Source organism: Lipotes vexillifer, unplaced genomic scaffold, assembly GCF_000442215.2.
Source record: "Lipotes vexillifer unplaced genomic scaffold, Lipotes_vexillifer_v1.1 scaffold1093, whole genome shotgun sequence".
In the NCBI taxonomy this organism is placed as follows: Eukaryota; Metazoa; Chordata; class Mammalia; order Artiodactyla; family Lipotidae; genus Lipotes; species Lipotes vexillifer.
In genome coordinates, this window is record NW_006774793.1 from 1,716,078 (window position 1) to 1,729,667 (window position 13,590).

The 13,590-nt window shown below is 55.4% G+C and overlaps 2 protein-coding genes across 5 annotated transcripts; one reads left to right on the forward strand and one right to left on the reverse strand.

Annotated features, from left to right (window-relative positions):
• Positions 1–449: 449 nt before the first annotated feature.
• On the forward strand, positions 450–3,059 carry THTPA (thiamine triphosphatase). 2 transcript variants are annotated; one of them, XM_007449570.1, is made up of 3 exons: positions 456–1,002; positions 2,125–2,272; positions 2,316–3,059. In XM_007449570.1, exons 1-2 carry the CDS (start codon positions 456–458, stop codon positions 2,235–2,237), a joined length of 660 nt encoding a protein of 219 aa, XP_007449632.1. In that variant the 3' UTR covers positions 2,238–2,272; positions 2,316–3,059. The 2 variants fall into 2 exon arrangements, with proteins under 2 accessions (XP_007449633.1, XP_007449632.1); XM_007449571.1 differs by having other exon boundaries at positions 450–737; positions 2,125–2,968.
• Positions 2,966–11,725, reverse strand: AP1G2 (adaptor related protein complex 1 subunit gamma 2). 3 transcript variants are annotated; one of them, XM_007449567.1, is made up of 21 exons: positions 11,027–11,236; positions 10,486–10,610; positions 10,201–10,342; positions 9,978–10,074; positions 9,728–9,804; positions 9,514–9,609; positions 9,024–9,104; positions 8,631–8,729; positions 8,401–8,456; positions 8,117–8,230; positions 7,791–7,931; positions 7,652–7,706; positions 7,449–7,571; positions 5,747–5,836; positions 5,530–5,657; positions 5,160–5,264; positions 4,708–4,831; positions 4,491–4,626; positions 3,650–3,813; positions 3,327–3,425; positions 3,139–3,240 (listed from the first exon to the last, which is right to left on the reverse strand). In XM_007449567.1, the coding sequence occupies exons 1-21, from the start codon at positions 11,234–11,236 to the stop codon at positions 3,139–3,141; spliced, it is 2,364 nt and encodes a 787-aa protein (XP_007449629.1). The 3 variants fall into 3 exon arrangements, with proteins under 3 accessions (XP_007449630.1, XP_007449629.1, XP_007449631.1); XM_007449568.1 differs by adding an exon at positions 11,669–11,725 and having other exon boundaries at positions 2,966–3,240; positions 10,201–11,237; XM_007449569.1 differs by lacking the exons at positions 9,728–9,804; positions 9,978–10,074; positions 10,201–10,342; positions 10,486–10,610; positions 11,027–11,236 and having other exon boundaries at positions 8,631–8,675.
• Between the last annotated feature and the right edge of the window lie 1,865 nt (positions 11,726–13,590).

Sequence of the window (13,590 nt, forward strand, 5' to 3'; positions counted from 1 at the left end):
GCATTCCTCGCGGGCGTGGCGTGGGCTCCCTTCCCCCTTCTCCAGGTCCCGCGAGAGGGAGATCCTGGGGCTTTGAGGTGAGACCCGAGGCTCCGCTGGCCGTTGCTGTGGGGGGATCGGGTGGGGTCGCCCCCGGCAGTGAGCCGCCGTCCTCCCGGGGTAGCATGGTGTCTAGCGGGCGCGTTGAAAGGACACCCGCTACCCGCTACACCTGCTTTCTAGAGAGCCCTTTGGATTGAGGGCATTTTCAGCAGTGGAAGGGGTCTATCTGGAGACTTATCCCTATTTCTGAACCTTAGAACATCAGAGACAAGAAGGGGCCATCCATCACAGAGGCAGGGAGGAACGGCCCCCAACAGAGAGCCCTGCGACAGTGTGTGCGCCTCCTAACTTCTTCCGGGGGTAGGTCTTTGGGAGCTCAGCCAATGTTTGTTGATTGACTGATTGCAGGTAGCATGGCCCAGGGCCTGATTGAAGTGGAGCGAAAGTTCGTTCCCGGCCCTGGCACAGAGGAGCGGCTGCAGGAATTGGGGGGTACCCTGGAGCGCCGAGTCACTTTCCGAGACAGCTACTATGACACCCCTGAGCTGAGCCTCATGCGGGCCGACTACTGGCTCCGACAGCGAGAGGGCAGTGGATGGGAGCTCAAATGTCCCGGAGCAGCAAGTGTCTCAGGACCCCACACTAAGTACATGGAACTCACAGCTGAGCCTGCAGTTGTGGCCCAGCTCTGTGAGGTGCTGAGGGCTGAAGTCCCGGGGGCTGGAGGCGTGGCTGCTGTGCTGGGCCCGCTGGGGCTGCAGGAAGTAGCTAGTTTTGTGACTAAGCGTAGTGCCTGGAAACTGGTGCCGCGCGGAGCTGATGAAGAGGAGCAGCCGCTCAGGGTGGACCTGGATACAGCTGACTTTGGCTACGCTGTGGGTGAGGTAGAGGCCCTGGTGCAAGAGGAGGCCGAAGTCCCAGCTGCCCTAGAGAAGATCCACAGCCTCAGCAGCATGCTTGGTGAGGGAGACAGGCCTTTCTGTGCTTCCCTTGCTCCTCTTCTGGGTGTACCCGCTGGGCCAGTTAGTGGGGAGGGTCTCGAGGCTATTTCTGTAAGGGGAATTACTTTAGCAATTTTCTAGAGGACCCAGTTTGCTTAGGGCTCTATCAAATCCGGTTTCCTCTTTTGCAGTAGTTGTCTAACCTGGATTGAATCCTTCCATGTGTCTCTAATCCATCCCAGTCGTTGTCTCATGTAGTTCTCATACCTCTAGTCACTGCAAGTGTCCTTCAGTTCTCTTTGTCAGTTTTCCTCTTCTATCTTTCCATCCATCCTTCCTTCCCCCAACTCCTGTCCTCTCATTTTTACAACTAAATCCTCATTTAATTTGTCCTATTGGCTTGAGTAAAAGGCGAGAACGTTGTGTCTCTGTGACAGACAGCGGGGCAAACGTTAGCAGATTAGTTTTTCCATTCCCAGGCTTAGCTCCCTTGTACACAGTTCATCCACAGGAGTATAGTGTTGTGCATGCCGTCGGGCCTTACAGCCCTGGAATGCTGCTCTTGCCTCCCCAGCAAACCCACAGCGGGTTCCCTGCTATATCTGCCCAGCATGCTGCCAGGCACTAACAATCAGACACTGGCTTATTGTGACTCCACACCACACGGGCTAGAATTCCCGGTGAATCCCACCCCATGGCTGTAGCTGCTTCTCTTCTTTCTACATCCCTTGGTTTCTCTCTCTGCGTGCATCTCTGCATGTGCTTCATTACCAAGCTAATGAGCTTTGGCCTGCCTGGATAGGCTTTAATCTTGATTGGGGGGCAGAAGCAGTAATTGAAATGAGTCGCTATTGAGGCACCCTCTGTCTTCATGGTGCCTGAGTGCCTTTCACCACTTCTTGCTGGAGGAGAGGCTCATGCTTGGCTTCCCAGGCCCACTCCTGCCTCAAGTGGCCCTCTTAGGCCCCGCTTCCCTAGGCTAATCAGGGAGTGGGCTGGCGAGTTAGAGAAGCTGGTTGGACGGCGTTCGGAATCCCAGTGCTGCCTTGGAAACAACTTTGGGGTCCAGCTGCGTGGGCAGGGAGAGTCAAAGCATTTTCAGCTCTGTCTGCTTCTCTACTCATTCTCCTTTTGCCTGTAGGTGTGCTGGCGCAGGAGACGGCACCTGCCAAGCTGATTGTGTACCTACAGCGCTTCCGGCCTCAGGACTATCAGCGCCTGCTAGAAGTGTACCGCGCCAAAGAGAAGCCTTAGGGGACTGGAAGATCCAGACGTGACACTGGGCTAGGGTGTCACTTGCCCGATGGGGAAGAAAGCTCTGGGTCGAATGAGGTTCATTCCTGGGCTCACTGTGCCTCTTCCTCTCTGGCTTCCCTTCCCACAGTGACCTCTCTCTCCAGCTCCGCCTGTTCCTTCCCCCTACCCTCCGCTATCCTTCCTGGAGCCCTCCCTGGCTGCCCCCTCTCCCTCATCCGTCAGATGCAATCTGTGGGCCGCCCCTCTCCCCTGGCCGCTAAGCAGCCTCCATTGATTTCCGCTCGTGTTTATAGGATTTCCACTTAGCCGTGATCAGTAGTTAAGCACAGGAAAATCCCTTGCCACCCTCCCTCCCTTGGTCGATGCCATTGATTCTGCCAGCGGCTCCGAAACCGCCTTACAGCTGAGTTAGAGATGAGGGGAGGCAGCAGGGATTTCCCTGCCCTGGGGTATGGGGAATAGCAGAAGGCTGGGGAAATGGGTAGGAGTCCCTGTTAGAAATCTAGAAATTCTGGTTTGATGTTGCCCCTGTGCCCTGCTCTGGCCCAGAGGGTAGAGTGCCTCCTGTGGAAGTTTAGGGGCACATTTGTCCCCCAACCTGGAAAGGGGTAGAAAGAAAACCTTCCTTTGTTGAAACCAGTTCCAAAGGCTTAGGGCAAGATACCTACTTCCTGTGTAAGAAGGCTCTTCCCTGGCTGTGATTCACATACGTTTTCTACCTCAAATATGGCTTCCCCCCTCAGGCTTTATTGGGCTTTCACTATTTGTAGGGCTGGGGGCAGCCCCCCCACCCCAGTGGCAAGTACAGGACCAGAGTGCCACCTGCTGGTTGTCCTCAGATAGGGCTCCCCTGGGTTTGGGGACACAGGAGGATTTCAGGCTGTGAGTGGAGGCCGAGTTACTGCCACGTCTCCACAGGCAAGTTGTTCACCTCAAAGATCTCCTGCACCGACTGGCCAAAGTGGTTGTAGGTGAGGCGCAGCTTCAGCCGCAAGGGGGCCTAGGAATAGGAGAGCAGAGACCAGGGTAAGCGCCAGTGACTCCCCCTTCACTGGGTCTTAGCTTCGAGGGGCTCCTGGAGCTCACCTTCTTAGGATTGAGGATTCTGAGGAGCTGGGTCATTGGAAGGCCACCCTGCGCTGGAACTGTGTCCCCGCTGGGAGCCTGTAGCTGCAGCTGGAAACCCTGAACACAGGAGGTTGGATGGAGCACACGGCAGGGAACTGGCTGGCCTCAGGTAACCCCTCCACACCCAATAGTTTTAAACCCTCTTCCCATAACTCCCCAAGTGCCTGTCTCTGCAAGTCACTCCCTTCTCATCTCATCCTCTCCCCCACCCACTTCCTCTACTTAGTGGCCTTTTCTCCTAGAGTACCGAGGCCACCTCTGAATCCCAGTCTTCTCCAAACCTTGGGCACAGCGGCCTGGCAGATGAAGTGGGTGACATCACCCCCTGAGGTGTTGGTGGCAGTGACAGTGATTAACAGCAAAGTAGGGGTTCCAGGGGGTCGAACGAAAGAAAGATTCAGCTGTAGTCCTTCGCGCTCAAACACTTTGAGATTTGGGATGGGAGCTACAGCAGGGAGAAAGAACCGGCTCAGTGTATGGGCTGAAGATAACAGTTCACTCATTCAATAAAAATTAAACGAGCACCCATTGGGTGCAGGGCCCCCTGCTCGAGATGCTAGTGACAGAGTGGATAAGATGCGGCCTCTGATGGAGCTTACAGCCTAGTCGTGGGGAGAGAAACAATAAACAAGAAAGATAATCACAGACTGTAATTGGTGCTCTGAAGGAAACAGACTATGCCAGGATAACTGGGGGGAACTAACTTTAAATCGGAGAGGTAGGGGAAGGCATCTGACAGTTTAGCTGAGGCCTGAAGATTGAGAATGAGCCAGTCATTTTGATGTGCTGGGGAAAGGACATTCCATGTGAAAAGAATAGGAACGCCAAGGGCTTGAGGAGCTGAGAGGGGGCCAGTGGAGCGGGTAGTGGGAAAGCATGTGAGGTGGGCAGGGAGGAAGCAGGGCCCGCAGGCCAGGGTAAGAAGTCTGGAACAAAGGGAAGATACTGGAGGGTGTCCAGGAGGAGACTGGCATGATGTAATGAAGCCTTTTACTAAGATGGGGATGTGATGGGGGTACACAGCAGGGAAGAGGGTATCAACCTCAGTCCTTGGCTTAGAAGGGGAAGCAGCCTATTTCCACTGCCCCTTCTTTAAGACATCTCCCCTTTGCTGAGGCTTACCAGGGGGTGGGGGAGCACAGGGAAGGTTGAGGAGGTGTATCAAAGTGCCTCCTGGGGTGGGATCCAGAGGGGGAGGGTGCTGGGCGTCCCCAGATGGGCCATCCAGGAGATCTAACAGATCCAAGAGCTTTGAGGCCTGGGGGAGAGGGCAGAAGTGTCAGGGCTGGGTATGGAAGCTGGACCATGCTCTTCCCCCTGGGGCTCCTGGCCTCCTCACCTGGGGTTCTGTGGGGACGGGGGCTGCTTCCGAAAGCTGGGCTGTTTCTTTGCTTTCCTTTGCTTCCTCATCAACCTGACAGCCACCTCGCTCCACAAGAGGTATCTTTTCCAGGATGGCAGCCCTGGGAGGATGGAATGCAGGTGTATCCCTCTGGGTAGACCCTGGGCTTTGCACAAGAGGCACGTGGGAGGAGGGGTAAGAACATGGGGAGTCCTGGGCACATGGTGGGTCAGAAGTGCCCCTCTGATTTCCTAAGGCGGCACAGTCTTGCTGGCCTTCAGATGAACAAGGATGGTGGGAAGCCCACTTAGCTTCAATGAACTGTGAGTAGGAGGCTCTGACTGGATGAGGAAGGACACAGGTGAGGATGAGACCCCTGCACCCAGAAAGGGACAGTGGGGAGTGGGCCAGGGGTTGGGTCCCACACTGTGGCAGACAGCCGCGCACACCTCATGTGGTCATACTTCCGGAAGAGGGTGTTATACTCCACCGCCCGCTGCTGCAACTCCACGTCCAGGCAGCTCCTGTAGATGGACACAACCTGGCGGATGCGGCTGGGCCGCAGGGTGGTGCGTGAGTGGGAAGGGTCGTCTGCCATGCCCTTCACCTTCAGGATGCAGCAAGAAAGGAAGAGGCCCCACAGACCACGGAGATACCCATGATTCTTGGCTCAAAAGGAAGGAGCTAAGGACGGAGGAGTGGGGATCAGGGTGTGGGCCTGGACAGAAACTCAGAAACGGGGGGGGCACAGTGAAGGGACATCTCTCAATGGAGGCACCAAGAAGAGGCTCTGTGGGAGGGGTTGGGACCCACTCTTACTTGTTGTCCCCACGGAGCCGGGTGCTGAGCTTCACGAGGGCTGTGAGGGCATATCCTCGGGTTGCCGGCAGGGACATATGGGACTGCAGCACCCTTTCCAGCAGTGCCAACACCTCCTCTTCCTTCACCTTCCAGGGGGACACAGGGAGTGACCCTGGGGCCAGCCCTGCCTCCCCTGATATGTCCTTCCTCAGTGCATCCCCAACGCAGGACCTACCTGCAGGGGCTCAGTTTCCTCACAGCTTCCTTCCAGCAGGAGGTCCCCGTATTCCCCGATGCACCAGGTTGCCACCTGCACCAGCGGTTGCTGCGTGGGAGAAACACGATGGGCCTGTGTCTATGTCCCCTCCTCACTTCCAGACCCCGTGACACCCTTTAGGCAGTGCAGAGATGGTGGAGTTTGGAGGGGTGGGGAAAGGGAGGGGCCTCAGCACAGGGAGCAGTTATGAGCAGTTTTGTTAATTTGCTCCCAGCTCTGTCCTGGCTCCTGGGCTTCCTCTGCCCTCTGGTGGCCAAGTTTCAGAACTACATGGCCTAGGATGGACCTACAGATTATAGTACTAAATTAAGCCAGACATAGAAAGACAAACATTGTATGATATCACTTGTATGTGGAATCTAAAAAGTAATAAAAATGAATCTATATACAAAACAGAAACAGACTCACAGACATAGAAAACAAACTTATGGTTACCAAAGGGGAGGGGGGAGTGGGAAGGATAAATAAGGAGTATGGGATTAACAGATACAAACTACTATATGTAAAATAAAGAAGCAAGGATTTACTGTATAGCACAGGGAACTATATTCAATATGTTGTAATAACCTATAATGGAAAGTAATCTTAAAATATGTATGTATAACACAAATCACTTTGTTGTGCACCTAAAACTAACACACCTCACACACCTAAAACTAATCAACTATATTTCAATTAAAAAAAATATCCTAGAATAAAATTCAGAAAGTAATGCCAAAACAAAAACAAAAACAAACCTACATGGCCTAACCACAAGGGGTGCAGCAAGGATGGGGAGAAGTTGGGGGGGGGTCCTCCCCTGAGGAAGGGGCGGGTGGTTTCTGCCTAGCCTACTAAAGTAATATGGAAAGGGGGCTATAGATACTGGTTGGCATCTGTGAATTCACTCAGCATTCAAGGTAATAATAAAACCAGGGACTTCCCTGGTGGCACACCAGTTAAGAATCTGCATGCCAATGCAGGGGACATGGGTTTGAGCCCTGGCCCGGGAAGATCCCACATGCTGCGGAGCAACTGAGCCTGTGCTCTAGAGCCCATGAGCCACAACTACTGAGCCCGCATGCCACAACTACGGAAGCCTGTGCACCCTAGAGCCCTGCTCCACAACAAGAGAAGCCACTGCAATAAGAAGCCACACACCGCAACGAAGAATAGCCCCCGCTCGCTGCAACTAGAGAGAAAGCCCACGTGCAGCAACAAAGACCCAATGCAGCCAAAAAAATACCTATGGGGGACTTCCCTGGCAGTCCAGTGGTTAAGATAACATGCTTCCAATGCAGGTGGCACGGGTTCGATCCCTGGTTGGGGAACTAAGACCCCACATTAAAAAAAAAAAAAAAAAAGGCAAAACCTAATACATGCAGAAAGAGCTTTTATCTATCTCATTTGATCAAGGCAGCTCCAGGAGACAGGCAGGGTAGAATGCTGAGCAGACCTAGCATGAAGGTAAATGAGTCATCTGTGGTTGCACAGACAGTAGCTGTCAGAGCCAGGACAGAAGTCCAGGTGTTCTAACTACAAACAGGGCTCTGTCTTTGAGTGTCTCCTCTGCTAAGTAGAGAGCTGTGACCCTGAGGGAAAAACAGTTGGGAATCAGATATATGGAGCAGGTGGCCCAGGAAGGGCTGGGCAGCCCCAGGCCTGGTGGTGGGAGCAGTACCTGGGAGATGTCCTCAGCCAGGGCGCTGTAGAGACGGCGCACAGAGTAGGCATGGAGCTCCTGGGCGCCCCCAATCAGCTGGGTCAGGTTGGCCACTGCATCATCACGCACATGGGTGCCTGCCTGGATGGGTGAACGTGGCTGAGTCAGTGTGGTGAACCCTGCACGCTCCCGCCCAGCTCTCAGTCCAGCCCCTGCCTCACCGTCATCAGCACACGTAGGGTGGTGTCTATGTGCCACCGCTTGGTTGGGGCAAACCTAGGGGACATATGGCTCTTCAGTCCTGGTGCTGACGGTCCCTGGATTCCACCCTCTCTGCCTCCTGGGCACCCATCCTCTCACCTCTCTGCTGCCAGCAGGATGCCTGAGGCACAGTTGGCCTGTAGATCAGGGGGGCAGGACTCCAGAAAACCCTGCAGCTCCTGTGTCATGGCTTGCACGTTGGAGCTATTCACCAGAGCCAGGCTTAGTTCCAAGGCCCGCCTGGCAGGAGAGATGTGTGTTTATACAAGGTAACCCAGGTCACCCTATGACATGCCTCAGGCCCCCCCTTCCCCAGGCACCTGTCTCCTTAGTCCACTTTCTCCAGCTGCTCTGAGCTGGCCTGGGTCTTGGCCACCAGGTGCTGGGCCCTCTGCCCTGCCCTCTCGTTCCTCTGTCCTGCTCACCGGCTGAGGGAGCCATCAGGTTCCCGCAGACATTCCACCACGGTGGGGCGGTGCCGCTGCACAGCACTGTGATTAGACTGCACCAGCCTCAGCAAGGACGTCAGGGCTACGTACCTGGCCAGAGCAGGAGAGGCCCTGTCATGCCATGGCCGTCAGCCCTCCCCCACCCCATCCTGCCGTGGGTATAGGAATAAGAGGCTGGTGAATCCGGAGACTCTGGAAGAAGGAGGACAGAGGACCCAGGGCTCAGTGACACAGCCCAGCCAGACACCTGGGCCTATTACCTAATGTTCCTGTCACTGTTGAGCAGGAAGCGGCCAAGAATGTTGACAGCTAGAACCTACGGAGGCAGAGGTTGGGGACAGTCAGGGAAGGAGCAACCTGCTCATTCAGGAGTGGGGACTGCGTGGCACAGGATGACCAGGGTGGGGAGGAGAAACCAGTGAACAGGACCTTTCTGCCTGGCTGGGGTGGGTGGGAGGGGCCCCAGGGGGGAGGGCATACGGGAGGGTACCCGCAGGCCTGCTGCAGAGCGAATGTCCATGATGGTGAGCACCGTCTCAAACAGGACCGCGTTGCCCGCATTTCGGCTGGTGTCTGTGTTCGTGGCTACCTGCGTGGATGTGAGAGAAGATGCATCTCTAAGGGGCTCCGTCCTCTCCTCAGGTCTCTGAAAGGTCTCCATCATATCATCCCTCAAACAGCTAACAAGGTTCCCTGAGCTCCCGCTATGTGCCAGGGGCTACTGCACTGAAACAGACTGTGTCCCTGTCCTCAGGGAGATCCCGGTCCAGAGGGAAATGGAGACGTTATCATATAGCCACTGCATGATGAGTGGTCACGTGAGGGATGCGCAGGGCCAGTGGGATCACAGAGCAACACACTTAACCGGCAACCCCACCCCCACCTGGGCCAGCAAGTCATTCATGGTGTCACTGCTCTCCTCGTGGTTCCGGCCCAGAATCCGAAGCAGACGAAGTATCTGGACCTGAAATTGGGTTAAAGGTTGTGGGGGGGGGTGGTTCTTAGGGGGAGGAGTCATGGGGCTGAGGAGAAAAGTCCAGCACTGAGGAGCGCATTGTGAGGGGTTTGGCTGGTTCCCCAGAACCTCCCTGGCCCTCCCCCCACCTCCACTGGTCCCTTGGGCCCTGGGAGGGGTTCAGAGGTGTGTGAGGCCAGGGGATTTGAGGACAGGCTTTTTAAACATATTGTTACCAAACTGGATTTTCTGGCCTTCAGGCATCCCCCTCCCCATACTGGTCCTGGGAGAACCTGGTGCCTGCCACCCTCCCGCCCAAGACACTGACTGAGCCCAAGTGTTCTCTGGGAAGTGACCACTGGCCATGGGCTTACTAAGCTTTTTGTTCTAGGGATATAGCAGGGAAGGGTCAGCCCACCTGCAGGAAGGGGTCGCTGACTCCAGATATGCTGTGTTCTGTGGAGTATCCTGTCGTCACCAGAGTCTGGAGGATGTGCACCAGCTGGGGCACCATCTGGAGGGAGGGCAGTGCCTGGTCTGAGCATTCTTCCCAATCCTCTCAATCTTCAGCCCCATTCCAACCCTACTGCCCTTTTCTTCCTGGCCCGGGGCCCGCCCCGTCGCCAGCCCACCTTTCGAAAGTGCTTGAGGGCTGCAGGTCTTCGTTCGCAGAGTTCCGTGATCAGCGTGATGGTGCCCAGCAGGATGCCTGGGTCAGGGTGGGGGAAGTGAGTGGTGGGCAGGGGCACAGGGGAGTCTACTACGTGCGTGTGTTTGTGTGCACGTGCTACCCTTCTCCTAGGAGCTGCTGTTCCCATCCTGTGTCTCCCTTCTGTCCACAGCCAGAGCTGAGGCAGGGGACGAGGAGCCCCACGGCCTTACCGTGGTGGTGTTCGTGAAGCAGCTGGGCACAGGGTGGGAGGAAGATGTCGGAGAGCTCAGGGACCTTCCGGATCATGTGCACTGCAGTCAGAACAGCCTGCAGAGGTCAGGGGTCTCAGAAGGGGCAGGGGTCTGCCGGGATGGACCGCCCTCCACACCTCTGCCACGTGGCAGACAGGGGACAGTTTCTGGAGGCGCAAGTGCCTAGAACCTGCCATCTCACCTTCTTGCGCACATAGGCGCTACGCTGCAGGAGCAGTTTCTCCACCTCAGTGGCCAAGTCCCGGCACATCTCAGCAGAGCCCGTGGCACTCAGAGTGCACAGGGCCAGGCCTTGTACAGCCTGAATCCCTTGGCTCAGGTCACTGCACAGTTTTGGGAGGATGGTCAGTCAAGCCTCAGAAAAATCCAGCCCTTCCCAGTACCTACAGCAGGCAACCCCCTGGGATTTCCCAGTTCCCCACTCTCCCATCTCCCTGATTCCAAGTGCTTCCCAGAACTCTCTCACTTCTTGATGCTGTTGGTAATGAGCAGGTGGGCATCCTGCCTCTCATCCAGTAGAAGCATGGCCCCCAGGTAGCCCACCCTCTTGTCTGTGAACCTGGGGGAGGCGATCAGTTTCAGGCACTCCATCTACAGGGAAGGGGTCAGACCAGGAAGGGGCAGGGGTGAAACCAGAGGCACTAACGTCCCTTTTCCATCTTCCTCCTTTACACCAGATTAATCTGTGAGGGCAGCATATCCCATGACCCTCCCGTCAACAAGAAGAGAGGTCTAGGAGATTCAGTTAGTGGGTGGTTTCAAGGAAACAGGAGGGTGGGAAGAGAGGAGGAAGTGCCCTGAATGGCGCTGGCCAGAGAATGAAGGGTTCAGTCCAGCTGATGACCAGCTGGGGTTATACTGCGGAAGGAGGTCTGCGGTGCATACTGTGAGGGCTCAGAAACTTTGTAGAATAAAGAAATCGGGGCACAAATAGGTGAGGGGGTCCGAGACGGTGCTCCACTAGCTTCTCTCATCAAACTTAGAAGGGAGGCGTCCCTGCCCAGTACCTGTCCAAAGTGGGCGGGGTAGCCTAACAGGTGGACGTAGAGCAGTTTGGCCAGCTGGCGGTGCCTGTGCAGAGGGTCCCCATCGCGGAAGGAGGCCCGGATGTGGGCGCACTCCTTTTGGATCACCTCCCGCTCCTGGGCCTGGGTCTTGGCCTCACGAATCTCCTGGATTAGATCCTGAAGCTTCAGCGAGGACGAGGACGCCACCATCCTGGGGGGCAAAGCCCGGGAGCGGAGAGGGCTTTAACCCTCTGGCTGGAAGCGTCTGGCCTTTCTGCACAGGCTTGCCCTGTACCAAGTTCCTGAGGGCTTGGGTCCCACCGCTACCCTAAAACTGAGCCCTTTCCCCACGCGGGTCCCCAAATTCCGCCCCCTCCTCACCGCGGAAGGAGACCTCCACTACGCATGCGTCGCCGCCCCACTCCACGCCCGTTGCTACCGAGCATGCGCCGGAACCCCCCCTATTTCCCCCCCCCCTGCCCCACCCCTTTTCCCTCAGTCTACACCTGGTTTCCCATCTCTAGGTCATCCATTCCCTTCCTTCTAGAGCCCAGCGCTGTTTCTTCCTCCGGAACCGCCGTTCACTTCTCAGGCGGCCTCAGCTTCCCCGCACCAGGACGCCAGCCCTAACGCCAGCCTCACCTGGTTTCAGTCTCAACTCCGCTCCTCTCCCCACAGCGCTTCCTGGTACTAGCCCCGGCGAGCGCTGGGACTTGGTCTGGTCCTTCCCTCTCCCCGCCCCCATCACGGGACCCCGCCCCTCCTGGGCCGACCAGCAGAGCAGTCTTGAATCCTCTAGCTCAGGCCTTCCTGGTTTGGAGTTGAGGGGTAACAGCTCAACTATTTAGGGCCGGCGAGAGTGTAATAACAGGCCTGGGGGTCCCCAAGAGGGCTCCTTTACCCGGAGAGCCTCTGAGAGCTTGGTTTCAAGGCATCACACCCAAAGGAGAGGACAATTTCCCCCCCCTTTTTTTGAAATTTTTTATTAATATATTTTTTTTTTGTTAAATTTCTTTGTATATTTTTTTTCCTGCAAGACTTGGTGTTGGTGGCACTGTTGTAGTTTAACTTCAATCCCAAATTCCATGAAATACAAATTAGAAGTAAAGGTTGAGAGGGGAGGAAGAGGGAGGCAGGCCAAGGAGTAAACAGAGTTTGACTAGAAAAAAAGAAGAGTTTGTGTGTGGTGGGCATTCCCAGGCAAGGCCATTCCTTGAGGGAGGGGGTTGGCAGGCAGCTTGCCTCTGCCTCATGCAGGGGAGGGAGGAAAGATCCTCTGGGGACCCTACAGTACCCTCTTCCTAGGGCTTCCTGCCCCCAGGGGAAAAGCTAGTACCAGGGATCAGCCACAACCTCAAACAGGGCTCTCCACCCACCTCTCACCCGGGTTTGACTCTCACCTCTGCTGTGCCTGGAAAGTGTGTGAGAGACTGGCTTCCTTTGATCCCCTCCTTCTGTTGGTTTCCCATTTCACAAGATTCTGATATGATGGGGGAAGGGATATAACCCACTTAGGGACTTCTAAACAGCTTCTGCTGCCCTGTGAATTCTTATTGGCTTGTCTGGTTTGTTCTCCAGAAATGCCTTCCCAGCCACTACTGCCAGAGTTGGGGAGTGGGGTCCTTGCTCAGGTGCCTCTAACCCTCTGCAGTAGAAATGCCTCCTTCAGGTCCCTTAGAAATTTAATCAAAGGCCACACGTGAGTCCAGACCAACCAAACAAACTTTTAGGGGGAGAGAGAAAGGTGGGAGAGGGTGGGCTTGGCCGCATTGGACATTTTCTTTTCTTTACACGTTGCTCTTGACATGGCATGCCACCCTAGGGGGTTGGATGAGGGGCTGGCTGTTGAAGAAAGAAAGAGGGAGAAGATGCTGGGGAGCCATTCTACTTTTCATTCCCCTCATCTCCTTCAGGGAAGGATGGAGCTCGGCAAGAACCTAGCTCAGTGCTTGGAGGTGAGATAGGATCCTCCAACGTCAGAGATGGAGGCTGCACCCCCTCCAGCTTTATCACTAGGCCTCAGAGGGATGCCAGGCCCCTTGGGTCAGGGAGTCACAGCAGCACGGCCAGTGTCTCGCCCAGGATACAGTCTTCTCCCGTATAGAGTATACCCCTTCTCCATTTTCTCCTTCCTTTCTGCTCAGCTTCTGGGAGACTCCTCAGGACACCAAACCCCAACCCTCATCCAAGTTCAGGTCTAAAGAAAAGGCAGGGAGGGTGTGGGGCAATGGTCTGACTTAGAATTGTGTGTCTCAGAGAAGAGAGCGACTCTGAGCGAGAAAAGCCCTTCATATGTAAACAATCTAGAGAGAGAGAGAGAAGGGAGAGAGAAGGAGTGGGTGGGGAAGGGAGTGAGGAAGATGGAGACAGAGCCAGAAGGAATGAGAGAATCTGAAAGGAGAGAGGGAAAGAAAAAACAAGAGAGAAAACCAGAGGGGGACAGAAAAGAAAGGGAAGGGAGAAAGAAAGGAGAAAAAACAACCAGGAGGAAGAAAAGAGAAAAAGGCAGGTCAGAAGAGTGAAGAGGCAGCAAACCAAAGCCAGAACTAGGCCAGGCAGGAGCC

Bases quoted from the DNA above. Each gene is read 5' to 3' on its own strand.
- THTPA (XM_007449570.1), top strand. From the start codon at position 456: ATGGCCCAGGGCCTGATTGAAGTGGAGCGAAAGTTCGTTCCCGGCCCT. The intron at 1,003-2,124 runs GTGAGGGAGACA...TTTTGCCTGTAG, and splicing joins CAGCCTCAGCAGCATGCTTG to GTGTGCTGGCGCAGGAGACG.
- AP1G2 (XM_007449567.1), bottom strand. From the start codon at position 11,236: ATGGTGGCGTCCTCGTCCTCGCTGAAGCTTCAGGATCTAATCCAGGAG. The intron at 7,932-8,116 runs GTGAGCAGGACA...CTCTCCTGCCAG, and splicing joins CCTGATGGCTCCCTCAGCCG to GCGGGCCTTGGAACTAAGCC. The intron at 5,837-7,448 runs GTACTGCTCCCA...TCTCCCACGCAG, and splicing joins TGGCTGAGGACATCTCCCAG to CAACCGCTGGTGCAGGTGGC.